Source organism: Epinephelus lanceolatus, chromosome 8 (genome assembly GCF_041903045.1).
Source record: "Epinephelus lanceolatus isolate andai-2023 chromosome 8, ASM4190304v1, whole genome shotgun sequence".
In the NCBI taxonomy this organism is placed as follows: domain Eukaryota; kingdom Metazoa; phylum Chordata; class Actinopteri; order Perciformes; family Serranidae; genus Epinephelus; species Epinephelus lanceolatus.
In genome coordinates this window covers 4,812,246-4,835,723 of record NC_135741.1, presented here as the reverse complement: position 1 = coordinate 4,835,723, position 23,478 = coordinate 4,812,246, and the positions used below count along the sequence as shown (strand labels likewise).

General features: G+C 40.4%; 1 protein-coding gene across 2 annotated transcripts; it reads right to left on the bottom strand.

The window, feature by feature from the left end:
- Positions 1 to 285: 285 nt before the first annotated feature.
- LOC117258741 (uncharacterized) lies at positions 286 to 21,478 on the bottom strand. Of its 2 annotated transcripts, XM_033629862.2 has the most exons (26): positions 21,353 to 21,478; positions 20,011 to 20,154; positions 19,705 to 19,850; positions 16,985 to 17,141; positions 14,492 to 15,981; positions 14,139 to 14,279; positions 13,949 to 14,047; positions 12,951 to 13,230; positions 12,726 to 12,782; positions 11,850 to 11,965; positions 11,504 to 11,641; positions 10,831 to 10,938; positions 10,561 to 10,702; positions 8,629 to 9,171; positions 7,592 to 7,636; positions 7,213 to 7,292; positions 6,057 to 6,169; positions 5,745 to 5,928; positions 4,580 to 4,664; positions 4,158 to 4,303; positions 3,856 to 3,946; positions 3,411 to 3,559; positions 3,096 to 3,181; positions 2,711 to 2,780; positions 2,444 to 2,565; positions 286 to 2,242 (listed from the first exon to the last, which is right to left on the bottom strand). In XM_033629862.2, exons 2-26 carry the CDS (start codon positions 20,135 to 20,137, stop codon positions 2,011 to 2,013), a joined length of 4,947 nt encoding a protein of 1,648 aa, XP_033485753.2. In that variant the 5' UTR covers positions 20,138 to 20,154; positions 21,353 to 21,478; the 3' UTR covers positions 286 to 2,010. The 2 variants fall into 2 exon arrangements, 1 of the variants encoding a protein (XP_033485753.2); XR_013491921.1 differs by lacking the exons at positions 286 to 2,242; positions 2,444 to 2,565 and having other exon boundaries at positions 2,730 to 2,780; positions 3,398 to 3,559.
- Positions 21,479 to 23,478: the final 2,000 nt, after the last annotated feature.

Genomic DNA, 23,478 nt, shown 5'->3' with positions numbered 1-23,478 from the left:
TAAGATGAGATCAACATTTATTGATCCCTTGTGGAGAAATTTGTTTTCTGAGGCAGCACAAGGACAGCAATACTGATAAATAGTAAAATAAATAAATAAATAAGAGGCATATGACACGAAAACATGAATAGAATAAAAAACTAGAAACTATACTAATGCATTTGGAGACAAAATTACAGGTTATTACAAAGTAAAAGTAGTTAAATTTAAATGAAGTGAGCCTAGAACAACTGCCATAACCAAAATTCAGAGAAAAAGCTGCGAGTCAAAGAAAGAGACCATCCCTGTGATATCTTTTTATTGTTTTTTCAACACTCCCAAGTACAAAAATATCCTTTTTGTCATTAATCACTGCCAAACATATCTCTCTTTAAAAAATATCATTAAAAAAAAACAGTTTACAGTACACAGATGACAGGATGGAAACTTCAGTTTTACCCCCACAGTTACAGATTGAACATTCGCCGTCATACCTCTGACTCCATCCCTCCGGTGCAATAACACTGTACACTTACACCCCTTCACCCCGAAAACCACATTCATTTTACAACCATCAGTCAGATGAGATCACAGTATTCCATATTAGTCTCAGAGGTCAAGGATCATCACTAACACTTTCTCAGCAAAAGAACAGTATGAAATGTAAACATTTGGTATCAGTTAAGTCATTTGTAATCTTGTAGGCAGCAGGTAACTGTAAACATCAGTATGGTTTTGTTATTTTATTAGCACCACGGCATCATATAGCAGCACTGTGTCCATCACAGTTTAGTCGGTGTTAAAGTTGCAGTGCGCACGCACGCACACACACACACACACACACACACACAATCTTGTCAGAACACACTTTGTCAAATAAAACTATAGTAGATGTTCATCTAATAAAAAAAATACCCAAACATTCAAATATCACAGTGAAGCAGCAAGGAGGCTCAAAGTTCAACATGATTCACAGTTTAAAAAAATAACTTATGTACAGGTGGAGTATGACAAACGAAAAATGTCTTCATGGTTAACATCCACCATATTAACATAATTTGTTATCTATTAATTTAAAATGGTTAAAAATCACAAGAATATATCCCATCTGTGGACTCATGTGTAACCTGAGAGTATATGATCAATATTCATGTTAAATACAAACAATACAAACAGTTTAGATTAGTGGTTCCCAATTGGTCCAGATTTTTTTTTTAGCCAAAAGTTCAAGGTCCACACAGTAAAGGCCTTGTTTCCACCGAGCAGTTCGGTTCAGTTCAGTTCGTTTTTTTCTGTTTCCACAGTGAAAAGTTGTGGATGGTACCAACAGAACCGTTCTGTACCGTCCCCATGTTTGGTCTCCCCTCTGTTGGGGTACCTAGCACACAGATCTGGTACTAAAAGGTGGAGCTGTGAACACTGCAGTCTGATTGGTCAGTAGAGGATGGTCACTCTGCTCAGGGCTGAGTTGTGTCTGGTTTTGAGGCTCATGTAACCACTGTTCATACTGTGGAGAGTTTTATTAGTAAACTGTAACTATAAAATGAAAGGATATTTTGCTGCCTCTCACAGCAGCTGCAGTCTGGGTCTGGTCTTTTTTAGCCTTGCAAGCTGAAATGTGCTGCTTGTCAGTAGCATTCATGAGAAAAAAAGACAGGATCGTTAGTGCCTTTTAACTCCTGTCAGCGGAAAGGTTCAGGAGGAACATTAGCAGAGTTAGGCCACTAACAAGAGGAAGTATGATCTGCCTTTTTTGCAGCTCTAAGGCCACAGTGACTGGTGGCTGTGTACACAAACTGCCTGTGTGACACAATGCAAGAGACTCAAGTGAACAGCAAACAAAATGGCTCAGTGTCAGTGTTCCACAAAAACCTTTCTGTAAGCTGGCTTTCTGAAGTGGTAGGAGACTGCATAGTTCATTTATGTTCCACCAAGTTCTTATATGACATGTGGTGGGAAAAATACCTCTCCACACAAACACACACACATTCCTGTACATACTATACTATACTATATAAAACAATACCTCCCCTATCTCAGTTGCTGTGGTTCTGGAGAGGCAGGGGAAGATGATGAGGTGGAGGAGGTGGTGGAGGAGTTGGAGGTGGTCAAAGGAGGCAGCTCCTCACAGGCAAAATAATCCTTTAGAGGAGCGAAGAGGTGACGGATGACCGGCACGCTCCAGGCCTTCCCCAGAACCTTCTGCCTCTGCTGCCGGTTCATGTTCCTCACGTCCGTGTAGTGTTTGGGGAAACCAAAGATCCTGGTGGAGAACAAGGAAGAAATCACGTACTGTATGTTAGCTCAAGTCTCAGTGTGCTATATGTTTTCTTTTATCATGATGACAATTTAGCGAATCACCGGTCATTTGTACACACACACATGCACACATGTATGTACACACACACACACACACACACACACACACACACACACACTCTTAAACCCTTTAACTGATGCTTACTTTTCTAGTTCAGTGATCCAGAGGATGTCCTCTTTGCCGTTCTGGATGACAGGCAGCAGAGACACATCTTTGCCCTGCTTCAGAGAGTTTGGATTGGTGGTGATCGTCCTCACCTTCGTGACCTGGAACAAAAACAGCATGAAGTGAGTCATTATTTGTACCTTGATATACAGTGTTGTCATAGTTGTTTAGGAAAAAAGACACATTAATTCCCTAAAACAGAGGGACTAATTGAATAAAAGTGAGCCAGCAGGTTCAGTCACTGACCCTGGCTTCTCTGCCGATCTCTAAACAGTCCTGGAGATTCAGCTTGTCGTTCTGGGACGCTGTAATGGGCCTGATGGAGGATGAGCAGAAAACAGGCAAGTAACCTTTGTTATAAACTTTATCCTCCGCTTTTCAACTTCTAAAAACAACACAGAAGTTCCAAGATGAAGGAATAAGAAAAGAGGGAAATAAAAGAGACAAAAAATAATATAATATATAAAAGCAAAATGACTGTTACAACACTTAAACAGACAAATAATTAGCAAAAACTATTGAATACTTAACAATACTTGACACCAATTACTCCAGCCAAAAAAACAGAGTGTGAAACCATTACTCTTGAGTAATTTAACCCTTATATTTCATGTTTAATTACAAGTCTCACCTGCTCATCCCTGGGATGTTTCCCCAGAAGTAACGTGATCTGTGAGCAGGGCTAACTTTGACTGCATCCACCAGCACTGGGTTACACTGTTGAGAACAATCAGATACAAGCAACATTTATTCTCTTGGAGTTCAATACATTTAATGTAAGTCAGAGAAAAAGAGGTAGGAAGGAAGAGGTGGGAAGACAACATGCAGGGAGAGGAGAGGAGAGGAAGAAGTAACAGGATAAAAGGAGAGAAGAAGAAGAAGAGGAGGAGGAGAGCACTTAGGAGCTAAGATCCACTAGAAACCAAACACAACTCAAAACGTGAACCTCAAGGAAGCGGCAGATGTTGACTTTGTCATGCGTGTTCATGAAGACCACATTCTCAAACAGCCAGAAGAACGGCCTGGGGTCTTCCTCTTTAGGCTTCAGCAGCTGGAGGATGCGGTAGTACTCGAAGAACAGCCTGCCAGTTCCCTCTGCAGGAGATAGGAGGGAATCACAGCTTAGATCAATATCTTAAACTAGTTTCAAACATGAATATACAGCATCTGCATAACAACTTGTCTTTACAAAAAGTTTTTTAAAAAAAGTATGTGGAAGTAGCACTGACTGGTTGGCATTTTAACTTGGTGCTTATGAACACAATAATTAATCAATTTATGTTGATTAATTGATTAATTAATCAACATAAATTGATTAATTATTGTGTTAATCAATTTATGTTGACAGTGAATATATTTAAAGCTGACATGGATACAACATAGTTACATACCATAGAGGCCTTTTCTGAACGGGTTGACGATGGAGAGGTCGTTACAGGGGCTGCCACCAATCAGCAAATCAAACGGACCCCACTCCTCGATCTTGATCGTACAAGAGGAACAAGAAAGTGGTTAAGTTCAGTATTAGGCTAATTTTTCATTTCAGTTACAAGAGAGAAACTAAAACAAACAAATGATTTCAATGGGACAGATATACAAACAATTTCAAACAGAGAAATATGAAGGAAGGAAGACGAATATTTACATTTCAAATTGTTCATGACGATGTGAATATATGGAAAAAAGAACATACATGTTCCTGGGTGATGTACCGGGCGTCACCAACATGGATGATCTTCCCATCGTGATTGATGGCCGCCACAGCAAGTGAATCCTCACAAACCTCTGAGGCAACATATTTCTCCACTTTGAAGCCGAGATCCTTCAGCACCAGGTAGCCTGAAAAAATACAGACACACTTATTCAGGCTGTAAACTTCTAACAGACATCTATTTCAATCCATCTTTTTTTTATTCTACCAAACTACAGCCGCCAAACGAATCACAGCGCAGAGGGAAACATGCCTTCACCGCTACTTCACCTGGCACCACTGAGCTAGCCCACATTGCATCTCAGCAGAGGAGGACGCCATGAATGTTTACATCCTGTGCAAATGCTCTTAACTTCTGAAATCGATTGTTATTGGGGAAACAAGGCCCAGGTGGGTGAACTCACCTGTTGCTATGCCATCAAACAGTGAGAGAACTCGGAGCGGTCTGCGCAGGTTTGCAGAGATGGATGGGTAAACACGATGAGGCTCCTACAAAATAAAACAAAAAGCAATGTGGCAGCTGAGTTAATTAATGGAAACCTGTGTTTGAGGGAAAAAAATGAAATTCAATTACTTCTGCTGATAGTTTGTTTTTGCTTATTGAATAGTTATTTTGCCACCACAGTTCACAAGACTAAGATCTTTATATGTGCAATTTGTGTATTTCACTATTAACGTCCTCCTTTTGTCGCAATTTTGTAACATTTTTTCTATTTTTTTCTTTAGTGTATATAGATTTTAGTACCTTTTATTTGTTCATATATCTTTTGAAGATTATTTTTTGTCTTTTTACACCTTTATTAAATAGACAGGAAAGGGTAGGAAAGAGGGTAACACATGCAGCAAAGGGCCACGAGCTTGGAATCGTACCCAGGCTGCTGCTAAGGACTCAGCATATATTAGTTAACCAGGTGAGCAATTCTTATACCAAGGTGTATTTATGGGTTGTCTGCTAAGACAAATTTAATGTATTTTATAAACACTTTTTTTATTTCCATCTGAAACGTACCTCATCACAAATCTACTGTAAATTTAAAAAGTAAATTTAAGATCCTACCTTTAAAACCACATGACTCTGATTTCTGGACACAATAAAAAAGAATAAAGAGCAAAATAAGAGTAGATACCAAAACCAGAAGTTTAGTGAAATAAAGCAGATTAGCACTAAACAAGTATTCAAATAATTAATTTTTGGATTAACAGAAAATTAACTGACAACTATTTTGAAAATCAATTAACCATTTAAGATGTTTTTTTTTAGGCAAAAACGGCTTTTCTCTGTTTTTCATCATCTTAAATTGACATGTTTCACTATTTTCTGATTCTCTTTTATAAACAACACAAATAATAATGAAAATAATTGGCAGAATGACTTGAGAAAATGACAGTAAGTTGCAGCCCTAACAGGTAACTCAGCCATCGTAACATTTTTTTTATTATTAAGAATGTAAACCACGCACAAATTACCTTGTTATTGCATAGTGGTGGATTAATACTCACAGACATTTTAAAAGATTAAAAGAGCAGGGGATGCATTGTCATTAAAATGTTTTAAAAAGAATCACTCACAAACTCCATGCCACTGTTGTTGGCAAATAACTCCTGAACACGAATGCTCCAGTCCTGTCTGGGAGTCAGAGCACCGTGGGGTTGATGAGGCTGACACAAGTAGCAGTTCCACGGGTCGAGCAGCTTCAACGCCTCAAACGTCCCCGGACTGACGAGGATGTTCAGACAATCTGCGCAATATGATCTGCAAATATAAAGGAGGAGAAGAAGAAGACGGGATGGAAACACAATTAAACAAAGGGGAAAACCTTCCATCTTTACCTTTTCTTTAGATAGCGATTACGATGTACAGAATGAGATGAGCGGACCAACCTGCTGCAGCTATCGTTGCCACACAGTATGACCTCCATGCCGTAGCAGCAGATGGTACAGTAGGACTGATATCCATCCTCATCGTAACGATACAGAGTTTCTCTTAAGTTATCCTACACGGACACAGACAGCATCACAGACAGTGGTGAGGGAAAGTTAGAAAGACTTATAGCTGGGGGAGTCATGAGTTTTCAAAATATGATTAGAATGTGGATTTTAAGGTCACGATTTGATGTAATTTTCAATTTAAACTCTTTTTTTTTCTGGACTGAAGGCTTTGGAATTGTTAGACAAATGAATCTTGATTTGTTAAGATTGACAGGTCATTGGTTTTATTCTTATTTAATTAAAAAGATAGACTCCATGGTATCAGGTGTGATATAACTGCCATATTCTTTTGGGGAGGTGGAATATACCACATGAAGGCTCTATGGTCACATTTAAATAATTTATTTAAAAGGGTAATAATAATAATTTATTTCACCTGTCAGCTGGGAACAAACTGTTAAACACAAAACGGTACCTTAAGTATCATTTTCTGCTTTTTTCCCAGTCATATCTATTTCTCTATGTTGCCTGCGAATATGTCCTGCCATATTTGCCTGTCACTGACTGTATATAAAGATGAACGGCACAACAGCTCCCCCATGAGTGAGGCCAAAACATCTCCATCGGCCCCTGGTGACTGACTGCAGATTCGGTCATGAATCTCACCCCCACCATGTTTGTGGATGGAACATGGGCCAAACTAAAAGATCTACAGTATCACATTAAGTACATTTTTTTCAAAGATGGTTTCTGTCATTTTAGGCAGTTCTTTTCTTACTGAGGTATATTCTATTAATTAATATAACTTTTAATTAGTTATTTGATGCTATGAAAAGGGGGTGTGACGTCAAGACTGACAGCTGTATGTGCCAAACACTGTGCACCCAATCGATAGCGCTGCTCGCAATTGGGTCAGACAGGTGTACAGCCTCGAGCTAGATACCACGCGGCTCCACTTCCTAATCACTGCTGTGCTCTGGCTCCAAATGACATCACCAGTGATAGATGGCAGCGTCTGTATCCGGGATATTTTGGCTTCATATTTGCATCGCTGCAGGAAGTGTGTAGTGTGTGGTCGTAACATAAAGAGAAGCAGATGTGTCCTTACTTTGCACTCCAGACAGAGGCTGCCTTTAAACAGAGGGTGGTGAATCTCAACTTCTTCAGTTCCACAACACAAACAGAAGCCTGCAGACAAAATACAAGCATACAAATGATTGACTGAAGGAGTGATATCATCTATACAGATCCAAAATGCAAATATAGCTTCATAAGATAGCATGCTTATTATACCTCAACATCATCATCATCATCACATAGAAGCTTAATGAGAGATACTGGAGGATTACAATACTGAGCACAAGCAAACACAGCCACTACTCAACTGGCTGATCATTTCACCAGTTACCACTACAAAATAAAAACTTAATGCATAGAAGAGAATGAATTCAGAATCAAAATGAAAGACAATACGCCTCAACGCTCACCGTCTATGTCCAGCTTCATGTCCATGATCCGACGAATGGTCTCCTCTGCAAGGACAGAAAACGATAACTGACTGATAATGGTCAAACACATCAACAACTTAAACTCTCTGATTCTCTTGCATGGATAAATTAAAACATGTTGCATTATTCAAACCAGTTCTCACGTAGAGTTGTAGCTAAGTATTTGCAGCCGGTAACCAACTGAGAAAGCTCACATGTGTACCATTACATGCTCAACAAACACAACATCATATAGGTTAAATTATACAACTTTCTGCCTACAATGTTTGAATAAATAATCAAATAACATCAGTTAAACTGGCGTAAGTCCACATTTCCTCAACTTGATGAATGGACATGCTGAAACATTTCTCCAGGTCACATAATGGAATAAAATGATTCATTTCAGCCCGTAAAATTGCTTGTTTTTTTTGTCATGTTTCAGCTTGTGACGCTTTTGACTCCCCGTTTACACAATTGATTGCATTTGATTGGACATCATGAGCAAATGCTTGATGCATTTAAAGTATTTACCAGCTAAGAGATTCCTTAACTTTTGATGTTGCAGTCTGATTAAGTAGTTCAGTTGTGAAAACAGTCAGTGAATCAAGCGGTGGTTATTAAGAACTAAAGGACTTCATACACAAAGAAGGCCAAATAGATCCTAGATCCAGATCTAGATACATTTTGTTTGCAAATCATGTTAATCTTGTGATTTCCCTCAGTCATTGAAACATGTTTGGTATCAAATACTTGTAATTCAAATTCATGTTTAAAAGGCAGAATCTGCCACCTTTTTTGTGGACTTCCCATCAGTGTTAATGGTTAACATAGTGAAAGGAAGCAATGCATTCCTCAGTGCACACTCCACTGACAGAGAAAGGGCCAGCAGTGCCTTCATGTACCAGGATGCATTTCACGCAGACTTCTGACTCCTTCTGACAATCTACCACACTTACCTTCAACACTGATTCAAAATACATATAAAAAAGTGATGAATTGTCCCTTTAATGACAGAATTAAATTGTGTGTGGTACCTCTGAGTTTTTGGTCCGGCTGGGTGTAGGTGCTGGTTGGCGCATGGACCTTATTGTAAGATTTGTTGTAGGTCCTCTTCTTGTAAGGCACAAAGTCTGGTGACATGTCGTCATCAATTCCATCAAATAGACTAAATTTCTTCTTCTGAACCTTCCCTCCTTTACCCCTTCCTCTGCCCGCTCCTTTCCCCTTGTCCAACCCTCCTCCCCAGTCATCTCTCTCTCCCTCCCATCCTTCCTTCTCTTGTCTTCCCGTCTCTGCTGTGCATCCTCCTCTGGATCCCTTCTCCTTCAGGACTCCTCTGGGGCTGTTCTCTGCAAAATCAAATTCTTCTTGCCATGCTTCCCATGTTTTTCCACCTCCACCTCTGGGGGAGGACTTCTCCATTAAGCTGCACTGCGGTTTGGTCGTCGAGACTGACATTTCTTCTGGCTCAATGTCGCTGATGTTGCTCTTGCTGGAGGAGTTGAAATTGGAAGAGGAGCTGGCCTTCTGGAAGGGCTTCTGCCTCACCTTTGGTCTGCTGTTTGTTTTAGTAACATCTGTGCAATAGACAATCATATATGTGGCCATCAGATATTTTAAACAGTAAACAGTTACCCTGATATGTACAATGTTTGTCACATCTCCTGTCTTGTATCCATTTCAGTCTGTGTGGCTGTTTTACCTTACAAAGACGCTACCAATTATTATCTGGCTTCATTCTAACTTCCAAAGACAATGATGGCGCACTTCTACAACGCCATCACTGACTCCAACACCATCTGTGATGTGGCTCAGACGGTAGAGCGGGTCGTACAGTAATCAGAAGATCAGTCTGCATGTCGAGGTATGAGCAAAATACTGAACCCCAAATTGCTCCCAATGGCAGTTCCATCGGTGTGTGAGTGTGTTAAAAACTGACTGGCACCTTGTATGGTAGCCTCGGCCACCAGTGTGTGAATGGGTGAATGTGACTCATAGTGTAAAGAGCGCTTTGAGTGGTCAGATGACTAGAAAGGTGCTATACAAGTGCAGGTCCATTTACCATCTGGTACACAGCTGCAACAGCCAAGGACAAGGACAATCTGAAAGGGTGATTAGCTGCAAACTCCCATCCTGTAAGCCTGCAGGATCCTCCCCTCCACCACCACCACCACCACCACCACGAGGCTGCGATTCATCAGGACTAAAACCTCATCAATAAGATTCAAAACCCTCACTGGCAGGACTATGTTGTTTGCACCACACGCTTTCATTTTTATTTTCTCTTACCGTCTTTATTGTTATGTACCAAATTACCAAAGCAAATCCTTGTATGGACCGTTTCATTGCTATTCTGTTGCTAGGACAACAACTTTGGTCCCTGTTACTTCCTGTCAGCTTCTGCATTAACATAAATTCAAACAGGAAATACAAAGGGACCCATTTAGAATGTTTATGTTGTCCAGTTTGAAACGGTCTATATTGAAATCTAATTGGCAATAAACCTGATTCTGAGGAGCTCAAGATCCTACATTTGAACTCTAGTGTGCTTTTTCTTGCACAGTTGTGTTTGAGGAATATTACTGTGAGCTTGGTTTAAAAGTTGGGAATCTGTGAGCAACACAGAGAGCTGAACTGATGGGACTAGTCTTCTAGAAGTGAGAGAACCTTTGTAACAATGCCAGTATACTAAAAAAAAAAAAACCTGCCTTAGAACACAGATTGCTCAAACGTTAATCTCACTTCAATCCATTTAAGAAATGAGTTTTTAATATACAAAAACATGGAAATAAATATATAATACGTTTAAATTCTGTTAAGTGCTCCGAGTTTAACTCTGAGAAAGACTCATTTCACCCACTGCAGTGTGGAATTAATACCTGTCCCACCATTCACACATATGATCAATTAGTTACACTAATCGACAGTAAATCTTTTCAAGCTTTTCATAGTTCAGATGTTCATACAATTTGTGGCAGCTGTTGGTTTGAGTCCATCTGGTCCCTCGGGTTGAAAGCCTCCAAAGGCCCAGTCTAACATTTGTTTCAGCAGCTCATCTCTGTCCCCGAGTTGTGCTGAAAACTGCTTCTTACAACGCAGAGCTGCCTCCTGATGAGACATACAAATAAGCATGTAAGCAGGAGAGCAAGTATGCATCATATATTAACACTTTCTCAGTTATTTGACCCTTTTGATCCTGTTTATGTTAATCAGAGAACAGAGAGAGACACACAGACCTGAAGGGACAAGAAGATGGCTTCTCGGTAGGTGATGAGAATGGCGCAAGATTTCGAACAGAAGTTCTGGGTGAAGGCAGCGAATGGTTTCAGAGCCTGCAAAGCGACCTGGAATAGGAGAGGAGAAATCAGAGCAGAAGAACAAAATAGATAAAACACTAATATATATCAGTAACTATTCAACTTTCTGCCCTCTTGCGTTTCCGGGTGGTGTTACTGTTTGCCCTCACAAAGACAACCGCTTACTGTTTTCCTCAGAGCCTGGCAACTACTACCAGAGTTTCACCTATACTTATAAAAGTATAGGTAATAAAATAATAACAGGGAGGCTCCATAGTCTGTAACCAAATGGCAAACTTTTTGCTGCTTCACACACACTGTCAACAGTAGTGTATTACAGCTCCACTCACAATTCTATAGCCATTACATTGTGCAACCAACTTTACTTCATAACGATAAGTTAAAGCAAAATCTTTTCTATTTCCACTTTAAATTGAAATTGAAGATCTGACATTTTGATGATGTTTCCTGTTCACGCCGTCATGTTAACACTGTAGTCTGTGTTGTTACTGTAACTCATCTGGTACCAAACATGGAGATCCAGTGGTGAAAATGAGAATCATTTATGTACATTATTTTGTACTGTAGTGTATAAACTTTTCATCCGACTCACCTGAGAGGACATGTTCTGAGAGTACCACTCCACCATCCTCGTCTCTGGATTTGGATTCTCTTCATTGCACGGTATAATGATTGCTGGCCAGGGAGAGAAGAACTCCACCTGACCCCAGACCAGCTCACCCACCGCATACTGTACAACAAATACACACACACTTTTACATGCCACCAAACAACTGTGATGGTGTGACTAACACTGTGTTTTTGTACTCATTTGAATGGGCATGAAACATTTGCTAGCTGAAACATTATTTTAAGTATAACACATACACTGTATGTATAAGCTATCAGCGCTACAAATTACTGTCAACTCAACACCGTAGTAATATGAAAACCCTTACAGTAGGTTTTTCGGCAGGGGTGGGCTGTGTGTTTGTGTAAACCACGTCATCATCAGTGTCATCACAGCTCACAATGACTACATGCTCTTCCTGTTGAGCTCTTTGACCTGCAAGACCTGAAGGGTATATAACATATAAACATTAAAAAAACAATAATGACAAGGCTCTGCTTCTGTTCATCTTGAGGTGACTCACTGCCATGATGTTGCTTATACTATTCCCACATTAATCAAGACTATGTGTCATCTTAAAACACAATACAGCTCTCAAGTATTGTGCATGTTCGTATGCTGTAAGCGTCTGCTTTAATGCATGTTTATGAAGGCAGCTGTCATGGATGAAATGCATATAATGAAGAGGACTCTTACCCCTCACAACACTGAGTTTGGAGGACGAAAGATGCCAAAATAGGAAAAAATAAAATAAAATTAAAAAAACTGAATCAATTAAATTAATGTCATCAAATGGACCAAAATATTAAAAATAAATGTAGTCAGAAATTAACTGATATAAAGTAACAGAAATTGTTTCATCTTTTAAAAATGATTAAATACAATTATAAATGAATAAAACAAAAGCACACACACATATAAATATATTTAAAAATATATAATAAAATGAGCAACTAAATGGAAAAATTACACGGAAATTAAAATGGAGAAAAAAAAAATGAAATACCCATTGACGTCACACTTCTTAATTACTTACTGCTAACATTAATTTAAAAATTACATTTGGTGTGCTTATATGGCATGTTTATGTATTTATCAAGTCATTTATTTATTATTTGCTTCCGTCCTCCATAATTGTGAGCCTACAACCACAAAAATAAAACTAGCCCTTTTACTAGATTCTGAACAATATTACACGTCTTACTTTGTGCTTTTATCAGTCTGCTGGTCATTTTGGAATCTTCGGTGACATCAACCACATCTGATGAAAATAGAAAACAGTCACATTGGTTAATATTATCAACACTTGGAACTGCTGTTTGATTTACGGCATTAGTGAAATTTTTCATGTTGATGAAGCTGTTGCAGAAACATAAATGATATAGCATGCTTCACTCTCACAGTCACAGCAGGCACTTGACAGACTTACCAGAAGAATTGTCTGTGTTTTCCGAGTCCTCTGCACTACTGGAGCATCTGGGAGGAAGATGCAGTTTGGGTTTGACCTCAACATCATCGTCATCCTCTTTTTTTACTTCTTTCTCCTCTTTCTTCTCTTCTTCTCTTTCTTCTCTTCTCAACTTCTTGCTATCATGACCTGCCTGATTTGGGTGCCTTATTTTCTTGATGTGGGGTATTCCTTCCCAACTGCATGGCTGCAGTGTGGCTTTGAGGGTTTCCTCGCTGTTAGGAAGAGCCTTGTTGAACACCTAAAGACAGCAGTAAATGCAAACACACAAATCTCTTTATGTTTACAACATAACCACGACATCAAAGAACAGAACATATGCTGAATGAACAGAAATGAAACACATTAAAGGATAGATCCACTTTACAGTTTTAATATCATCCTGTAGCCTCCAAGTGTGTTCCTTAGGTAATACAATCCAAATAACCCAATCCTGACTGAGGCACATACGTTCTAGCATCAAAATGTTATTTTCCTAATCCTTTTTAATGTTTTCCCACATGACCCGAAGTGGGTGACATGATGACATTGCTACATATAAACCACCGCGCCTAAGCAGTGAAAATATCACATTAAGCATGTTGTTTTTGTGGGGAAAATGTGTCCAACAAAAGACAAGTGTTTGTTTGTGAATACTGCGAGTTATACTGAAGCTGATTTGTGTACCTGTGTTTGAAATTGTTGCTATTAAGCCATGTTTAATGTGTGTTTAATGTGTTTTTTGAATCAACTTTACAGCACTTGATGCCGACTAGTGTTTTGGAGGTGTAACTGCAGAGTGACACAGACACACCACTGCACAAGTATAAATGCTCACAATGGCATGGGCCACGTGCGTACGCTATAGCATGGACTCTGCATAGAGGTCATGCACAAATATAAATCCCGCTTTAGACACAAACACGTTGGGAAAATAAGGTCTAGTTTGAAAAATACTGAAATCTCCATGTAAAACATACCTTAGAAAATACCTGCGTCCTGCAAAGAGAGCTTGGCAAGGCCAGGATGATCAGCAAGAGTTTACGCAGAGCAGACTGCGGCCTCGTGGCATGCAACATCTGTACAGACAAAACCAGCGACTCTAGTAAAGACACTTCATATCAAATGGCAATGTTTCTAATGCAGCTACTGAATTAGCATTAGGTTTACCTTTGCCCAGCAATGAATCTGTTCCTGTCTTACTGTCCGAATGAAACTGGTGTAGTCTTGGTAGGCAGTGTGTAACTGACCTTGAGGAACCCCCAACTGAACCCCCAACTCTAACAGCTCAGGCTTGGACAATTTATTAACCTGAAGGAAAAACACAGATATCACAAGAAGCACATTAGAATAAATCAAGAATACAGACACAGAGGTTTACGTAATTAAATCCAGGAGTCTATGTCCAGAAAAAAAGTAATAAAACATCTCAATGACATTTGCCTAATGATGGTTCAATTAATATTAAGCTATAGCTAGCTGTTCTTAGTCTAATGTAGTATGACAAAAATAAATCTACTTACATTGATGTTATCAGAATGTTTCAGCACTCGGCTGATATTCCTCAGCGCCACCTCTCCAAGATGCTCAGGAAGACTCTGCGCTAAACTCTGCAGTGCCGCTTTATAGAAAGCCGCTGCATCCCTCTGGAAATCCCTCCTCTCCTGTTCTCCCAGATCCACGACAGCGGTTGCCCACATGAATTCTCTGGCACGAGCACCTACTTGCACCATTGATAAGGGGAGCAGCTTGGAGGTGTTTTGGAGAAGGCGCAGGTCGCGGTTCCAGAGAAAGCGCTCTGCGACTGTGGGCCGGAGGAGACTGGCTGTGTAGGAGTGAACGAGCATGGAGGTCATCTGGAGCTCCATAGCCACGACAATTGTGCCGCTCTCCTGCAGCGCTTGGAGAGCTCGGAGCGGCTCCAAAATGTGGGAGAGGAATATAAAGCGTAGTTTGACTTTATGATCCATTAGCCGGGTTCTGATCTGGTTGGCATCCTCCGTTTGCCTCAGTGACTTAAAATAGTCCACTAAAAGCCTCCACTTGCTGGCTATGTTCTTCACAGCATGAATGATAAACAAACACTGTGCAGACATAGGATGAGACGGGTTATAAGACTCAGCAAATAGCCCTTTCAGATTGTCACTGATGGAGGGGCAGGTATAGAAGTGATAGTGGATGTCTCTAACCAGGTCAACCACGCAACTGAAGGAAGCCAAGAGTCCGGCCTGGCAGGCTCTTCCTGCCACCCCAGGATGGCCACAGAGTGATACTAACCTTGGACTGAACGCCTGGAGCTTGGATACAAACACCTTGCTCACCTTTGGGTGTGGAGCGTTGCAGTAAAACGCAGCAAGGTTGGGCAGAGGAAGTCCACATTCCTCCAGCTTCTCAATCAGAAGGCGTGCATCATTATCTGCAATTTCTGTGTCTGTGATCGTGTCAGAGTCCAAATCCACTGAGGTTTCTGAATCAACAGCATCAATGCTCATCTGCAGCATGAGTAGTGGCCTCACCACACTGACCCCTGATCTCTCATCAAAGTAGCCAACGAGGACGACACTCATGTTCCGTCCTCCACCCAGCTCCACACCCACATACAGGTAGAGGCAGTACGGCAAGCCTGAGCAGGTCTGAATGGTGTCCGTGAAGTGGTCTGGACTCAAGAGGGCAGCAATTTTTGTGTCAGAATCCCTAGCGTTTGTACTCGTATTTAGGTTTGCATCCACAGCGTCACTATAATATCTTCTGATGACTTCCAAAAAAGTATCACTGCTCCCTTCATTTCCTTCTGCCCCTGCTGTTGCTGCTGCTTGCTCCACTTTCATCCCCTGCGCCTCTTCTTTCACAGTTGTCTCCTTTTCCTCTGTTTTCAGCTCCACTTCCACAGCCTTCACATCATCATCATCATCATCGGATATTAATACTATCATATCTGCCTTCTTGTCCAAACTCTTTTTGCCCTTCATCTTCACAATGATCTCCAGTTTCTGAGGAGGGGGTGGATGACCATCTGTAAGACACGATAAGATGTAATGTTGCAAGCTTCATATTCCAATTAAAGTAAAGAAAGACACTTTATCATTCGGACAGAAGTTTCCATAGGACTTGGCTATCACATCGGAATATTTGACTATTTGTTTCTTTTTTTTTTTTCACACAGACTTTGAGTCTTTGAACGGATATTCAGGGTTACAGTGTCGTAAACGAGGCAAGTTAGCCCTCCAAGCTAATACAGACTAACTCTGCAAAGTTTTGCCAACACTACACATATAACAAAATCCAGAGACTGTATCGTGGTAAGTTGCTGTGCGCTGTAAACGTACCACTTATAAGAACAAGGCTCAGAGCCTGACCGGGCAAAGCCTCGCTTCTTCTACGCAGCTACCTCTGTCTCATTCAGACTCCACCTGGGTCTGGGTCTGCAGCTGCCTGTACCAGAGGCAGATCTGCGAATCCTAGGTGAGCGAAGGAATGACCTGCCCTGCTCTTCCTGTGATTGGCTAGTACTTGCCTTTGTTGGTTGGATTGATTAAGCTTAGACAAGAGGAGTGAGACTGGTTAGGATTAGGGTCAGAAAGTCAGGGTGAGCCATTGAGAGGTAGAGTAAGGCGGGACATTTCTTCTCTATCTATCCCAGGTCTGAACTGGTCTTTTAATCACCAATCTGTATTCAATATTCAACCTTTTCACACATTGTTGGGTTAAGATGAAAAAAGTATTCATTGGGGAATTATGATATGATTTATACATATACATATTTTCTTTATTTTATTTTTTCTGCCATTTCAGTTTTTGTATTAACTATGGACATTTAGGCATGTTAATTTTGGTGGATTTGCACTGAAGCTCACAATGATCTGCACCTTACTGTGTGCACCCGAAACAAATCATAATTTAAGTCTTACTGCTTTGTAAGTGTGACAAATTGACAACTGATATACATTTTAATCAACCACACCTTTGCTATGTAGGATATCTCTGTAACAACTGTGTGATTCACACACTTCTCCCACCTGAGTCAGCAGGGGCCATTCTCTGTCCACCTCTGGCCTCCAAGGCATGGTACTCCCTGCCCTCGGGTTTGTTCTTGTCAAAGAACGCCTTAAACCACTGCAGAAAGCTGAGAGACGTCTTGGAGTTCCTCTTCATCAGTTCCTCGACGGGGATGTGCTGGAGAGAAGGAGTCCAGTTTAAGTCTCATACTTGATGAGTTTATAACCAGTAAACAAAATATTTTCAAGTTTAAGGTGTGTTTCTATATGCAGGTTTAATTAGAATAGACAGATCTCTTGAATATTACTATCAATCAGAAAACATTTTCAAATTGTTATCCGCTCTATAGCTCGACCAATAATGAATTTTAGAAGCTGATATTAAGATCAATATTTCAGCGATATGTACGCCAATATTCCTTGTAAAAATAAACACACAACATGTGCAAAAACTGTGGATAGAGATCATTTTAATGTTTCTTTTTTATTGTGATCAACATATGTGCGGAGTGCAACACTTGACAGTTGGACCATAAACGTGTCAGTGCTTTCATGGTAACAAAATATGGAGTGAAACTGTTTCTAAACTACCTTTGTTACACTCAGCCATAGGTGAATGTAAAACTAACTTGTGCTGTGCTGCTCCTCAAGCTTTCTGGGCCTCAACCTAAGCTCCTCCTCCCCTCTCTTGTGCCATTGGCTGGTGGAAGCTGGGAACATGGAGCCAATCAGTCTGTCTCGAGTATATAAAGGCTGAAGAGCTGCGCTTCTGGCTTTCTGTTTTGCTGCCATGTGTTGGAAGGCCACTCCAGAGCTCTTTATGACTTTTTGTAAACTTAAGAAGGCAAAGGCTGTTGTTGGATTAATCTGTGTTCAAGTGCTGTTACTTGCTGAGCCAGTCTTGACCTCTGTCAAACTACAGTGACCTGTAAAACAAGCCATGTTGTTGTTAAATTTATTTTTGTGAGACTTATCTCAGGCTTCATTTGTCCTAATTTACAACCCTAAAGTTCATTGCTAGGAGTCTCTGTAGGGGAGAGCTGCCAGTTTTGTTACCTTCCTGTTCTCCTGTTTTTTCATGTTTGGTTTGGGAGTTAGCTAAATGATTGTACTTTATTTTTTCTGGCAGTTAGCTACGGGGCTTGACACTAACTTTTTTCCCAAGGAGCACATGTGCTCCTAAGTTGAAAAAGTAAGGAGCGCACAAAGAACTTGGGGGCACAATGTAAATTGATCAAATAATGTGTTTTCCGTAATAAACGTGATGCAAATAGACATTTACAAGCAAAATTATTTAATGAATTTGTATACAAAATGTACAGAAAGGTAAAATCATAAAGTTTTGAAAAAGTATTGCAATTTAATTTTGTCTTTAATGTTATTATCTTATATATATTATCTTTGCAATATGATTATCTTATATAATGTTATTACTATCCTAAAACATTCTCCAGGTCCTCTGAAACTCTGCAGGACTTATTTCCACCCTGCCCAGCAGCGGTACCGTGGCAAACGGTCCCTAACTGCGGGGAGAACAGAGCAGGCTTCCTGGAGGTCCACCGCTTTTCCCGGTCCCTCTTCTCCACCACACTTTGACTTATTCCCACCCAGCGGACAGCCTGGCCATGGAGAACGGTCCCTAACTGCGGGGAGAATGGAGCAGGCTTCCCCAGAGGTCCGCTGCTTAACCCGGTCTGTCTCCTCCGCCACACTTTGACTTATTTCCACGCTGCAGACAGTGGGACTTATATTCACTGTGCCGACAGTGGCTTGGAAAACCGCCCATAACCGTGTCACACGGGGAAGAGGGAAGGCTGCTGGAGTTCCTCCAACATTTGTGGTTAGATTATCATATTTTTTTTATTGACAAAAATATAGGCTGCTTCGGCTGATTTTTTTATGCGCACATGTGCCCCTAAATATTTTTTACAGTTCGCACTCACCTATTTTTAGTCGTAAATGCGAGTGAAACGCTAGCACTGTCGAGCGCTGTAGCTAGCTCTGTGGGTTTGTTTGTATTTAGGGCTATTTTGTTTGTTATGTTGGCCACGGCTTTTACGCTTCCATAACTTGCAGTAAAATGTCTTGATTTGTTGAGGGCCTTGAAATTGTTTTTTTTTTTGTACTTTATTTTTATATAAAGAACAAACACAACATACAGTAAAAAAAAAAAAACCATAGAACAAACAGTTGGTCACCTACACATTCATACATACGTTATACTGATGGAGATACAAGTCAGTTCATACAGTAATGGCTCAGTTATCATCTCTTGTGGTCACAAACATAATCCATTTTTCCCAGTATTTCAAATACTTATCCATCCGTAGACTTAGCGAAAAGGTCATCCTTTGCATATTTTGAATATTAGTCACAATATCTATCCAGTCTGGCTCTGTTGGAGGTGTCGCCTGCAACCATTTTCGGGTTACAGCTTTCTTGCTGGCTGCTAATAATATTTTTGAAAGATATTTGTCTCACATCAGTACATGGGGTGCAATATTGCCCAAATAGATTGTAGGGCCTCGAAATTGTTTTATTGCCAACCTAATGTTGCAGCATGATTAGCTAACCACTGCCAGCTGTGTGACAAAAGTGTGGCCTATAGAACAGATCAGTGCACCTGTGTCTCAATATTATTGTTGATCTTGAGAAAGGCCCAAGGGCCAAAAAAACATCAAAATAAAAAATGCATATAGAGCCGGAGTGTGCGACACTTGTTCTCTACAAACAATACTTACTCGTAACACTCCAACTTGTCTGAATGCAGCTTGCAGTAAACTGTAGTTGTGGATAACGTCCACCTCATCGTTGCTTTGGAACCGAACCCTGGAGAGGTCCAAGCACTTAGGAAACAACCAGTCCATCAACTGGCAATAGGCTGCACCTGCACACACAGAAGCAATCAATAATATGAAGCCAAGTGGGCTCAGAGCACAGCTCACCATCCACAGACCTCAAATATTCACAAAATATGTACTATAACAGCATAACTCATGATTATGTGTTGATTTAAACATGAAAAACAGAAATGCACATTGACCTACCTGTGCATATCTGCTCCACCTTGGTGAAGCCCGTCTGTAAAGTTTCATTTAGCCAAGCCAGCAGCTCATAGCGGTCCTGCAGCTTAAAGCTATACATAGGTACATTTACTGCCACATTCAACTCCATCTCCTGAAGATATGGACCTGCACAAGAACACCACACCAATATGCCTTTAATGATCAAATCAGTGAGTTTGAGTCAGAAGTCACGTTCCCTAACGTGTCACAGATATTTGTGTGTTTCCTGACATTTCATGATGTGGAATAAAATGTGACAAATATGTGACTCCCACGTTTTTGAAATAAATTCTGGGACCTGATTCAGGAACAGGTTTAGTGAAACAATGAGTTTGTTAACACTGAGATGGGGGAAACTAGAAATACAGGTAAGTCAAACTCTGGGTCAGCAACTGTGGTAACTGACTGTGAACCTAAGCTTCTCGCTGGCAGGTTTTCTTCAACAAACCCTGAGTTTCTCTGTGTTTCCTCCCTCTTACAGAGCCAGACATGCTGTTTTATTTTCTCACTGATTCAATCCACATAAAAGCATGCATCAAGGTGCATCAATTAGCAGATGTTTACTGTATGTCAGAATCAAAATCTTGGTTAAAAATTAGTTTGTTACTCAGGACTAAAGTTATTCCTTGCTGTCAGTCACTTCTTTGAACGGCTGTTTTGGAAATATTACACATCACCCTAGTCTCAGAATAAACTTCTACATGTCCCTCTTTTTTAATAACACTGTGACTGTTATGAAGTTTTAGACACACAGGATCAATAAATAACAATCTCTATCACTCATGATGTGATCAGTCACACTAATGGAACAAAACTCCTGTAATGTTGGAGATTTTAATACTTCTGAGTGACCAGGATTGTGGGGCAGCTGCAAAATGTAGTTTGAAAGTGAGTTTTGAAAAATGGCTGCATACACTCTGAAGTTTTTTTCACAGCATTTCAGTGACTGTGTTGAAAAAATTACCCTTTCTGAGGTAGCTAGAATAAAGCCGCTGAATTTAAAATCTCCTGTATTATAACCATGGCGCCCTTTTAAGTGCAAATCACCAACCATGTTATTACTGGATAAGATTCTGAGCTTACAATCATGTCTCTATCTTTGATCTATATATATTATTAATCTTCAACTACATTTTTTCATCTTCAGCTGCTGTTGTGTGTGATTTGTCCCCGTCAGACACTGTTGGAGGGTTTTACAACTCACGTCCACTCCTCACTAGTTGGTTTGGGATGGCACTCAATGTTTGTTAAAGCTGAGTACTGAAACAGGACTCTGGGCTCTGTGTTAGTGAAAAACGACACGACAACGAACAGCTCTACTTACATTCCAAAACCTTGTCTCAACCTTGAACTACTGTTCTGTCGGCAGACTTGTGACATTACCAAATCCTGGAAAGATAGCAGCCAGCGATAGAGTCGTATACACTATTGTGATTGTGCAGGATTCTTCTTCTTTTAGGTTTAGGGCGGGTGGCAACAGCGTTAAGGTGCATTACCGCCCTCTGCTGTGTTGGAGTAGTGACCAGAGTTAACAGTCTTCCTACACTGATGTCTGATACTTCTTCACGTTATCGAGAATTATTTTGGTGAAACAAAACTATGTAACACTGACTCTGCTTGACAGTGTTCACATGATCCCGAATGATGTTTATTTATAAAATACGGGTATGCTGTGTGGACTACTTAGTACTTCCTGCCCATGTGCAAGACAGGCTTTTCCCGCGAACATGCTGCGTTCAATTTTTGAGTAAGTGCAGTTTATGGCGGACTCACTGGATAAAATGCAGGCTATGACTAGTCATCTCGGACTTTGGTGATGTGCTCCAGTCTACGTGACTCCTTTCAAATCCCTTTCATGGGGTCGTGTCTGCTGTGTGAGCAAGAACCTCAATGGTCGCCCCCCTGTTGTGGTATTCATGACTTCGCTAGTGGTATTTTTCTGAGAGGTCCGAGGTTAAAATACACGACATCACATGTCGTAAACATGAGCTCATGAGTTCCCTTTGAACACAGAGGTTGCTCCCAATCAGCAGCTGACATGGTGTAAGATTATACACTTGTGTCACCCTGATATGAAACATAAGCAAGTGAAATCAGATCAGCTGTTTACAGTAAGCTCTGCATGCTCTACAACACTGACCGGAAGTGAAGCCATGATGACGGACAACAGGGAATGGGACGATGTCGGGTCCAAACAATGCTAATAAACAATGAACCGAGAGCTTTCCATTCTCTTAACGTGTGCTAGCTTTTACACCTAACGCTACAGTGGGGTAGCCATGTGACATAACTATACCAAAACGACTCACACATTAGTCTAAACGACATTCAGCGTTTGTCAAAGTGTTAGCTGCGGTTTAAATGTCCGAAGTCAATGCGCAAGTAAAGATATCGTTAACTGTTAACAAACCCAACCTGAAGTGTAGTTAAATGCATGAAGAGGGTAGTTAGCTTATTTATAATGCGTCTCAAATTGGTTACGTTTGGGGACGGGTTAAACCATTAGTGTAACTAGCGAAATAAATAAAGACGTTAGCCGCTGCGGCTACACACGGCATGCTAACACACGAGCTAACTTTTACAGCGCAGTAGCTAACGTAACATTACTGTACATTCAAACATGGCGGATTTAACTGTTACGGTAAAGTGGCGTTCACGAACTTGGTGTTCTTTAAAAAATAAATTGGAGTTTGAGTTTTGACGTTAAATCTATGTCAAACATATTGAATGCGGTTAAGAACGTGTGGTGTACTCACCTCTCCATGGGGGGATTTAAAACATTGATGGGGTCTGGTTGAAGTTGGATACCGCCCCGCGACCCTGAAGCCCGCCCCTCGCTATCCGGCTCGGCTAACTTTAATGCTGTGCCAGGTCTCAAAATGTATAATTCTATAAATTGCAGATATATAATCTATAATATATTTATAAGCAGTCTGAGATTGATCAGAAAATACAGACACGTAACAGACTTTAATAACAACCACAGCAAATGTGACATTAACACTCTGTGTTAGCATGCGGAGCTAAGAAGGCTAGCATAAGGCTATAGCGGTTAGCAAAATGTCCTGGTTAGCCTTTGTAGCTAATTTAAGCTAACTCCAAGGTAACTAACCTACTTTGCGATTTTTGGCTCATTAGCCGTCAGCACATAATCACAATTTTAAGTGAAATATTTAGGCGATTATTACAATGTTTGATTGCAATTTGTTAATGTGTAATTACTGACTTCTCCGATAAAAACGACAGAGGCCAAAACCCTTTTCAAGTCCAACTCACTACTTTTATTCTGTCACTTAACATACTTGACTTACTGTCACTGTATTACAAACTGTTTTCATCTTCACAATGTTTATTACAAGTCATTATACATATATTGTTACATTTCAGTTTAACCTTACATTCAGCTTATTCATTTGCAATACTGCGTACACAAATTTCTATTGGGCTAGG

Excerpts from the sequence above, each read along its gene's own strand:
- LOC117258741 (XM_033629862.2), bottom strand. The coding sequence starts at position 20,137 with ATGGAGTTGAATGTGGCAGTAAATGTACCTATGTATAGCTTTAAGCTG. Across the intron at positions 13,231-13,948 it reads GGACGCAGGTATTTTCTAAG|GTGTTCAACAAGGCTCTTCC; the intron begins GTATGTTTTACA and ends TGCTGTCTTTAG. Across the intron at positions 6,170-7,212 it reads GCCTCTGTCTGGAGTGCAAA|GATAACTTAAGAGAAACTCT; the intron begins GTAAGGACACAT and ends GTGTCCGTGTAG.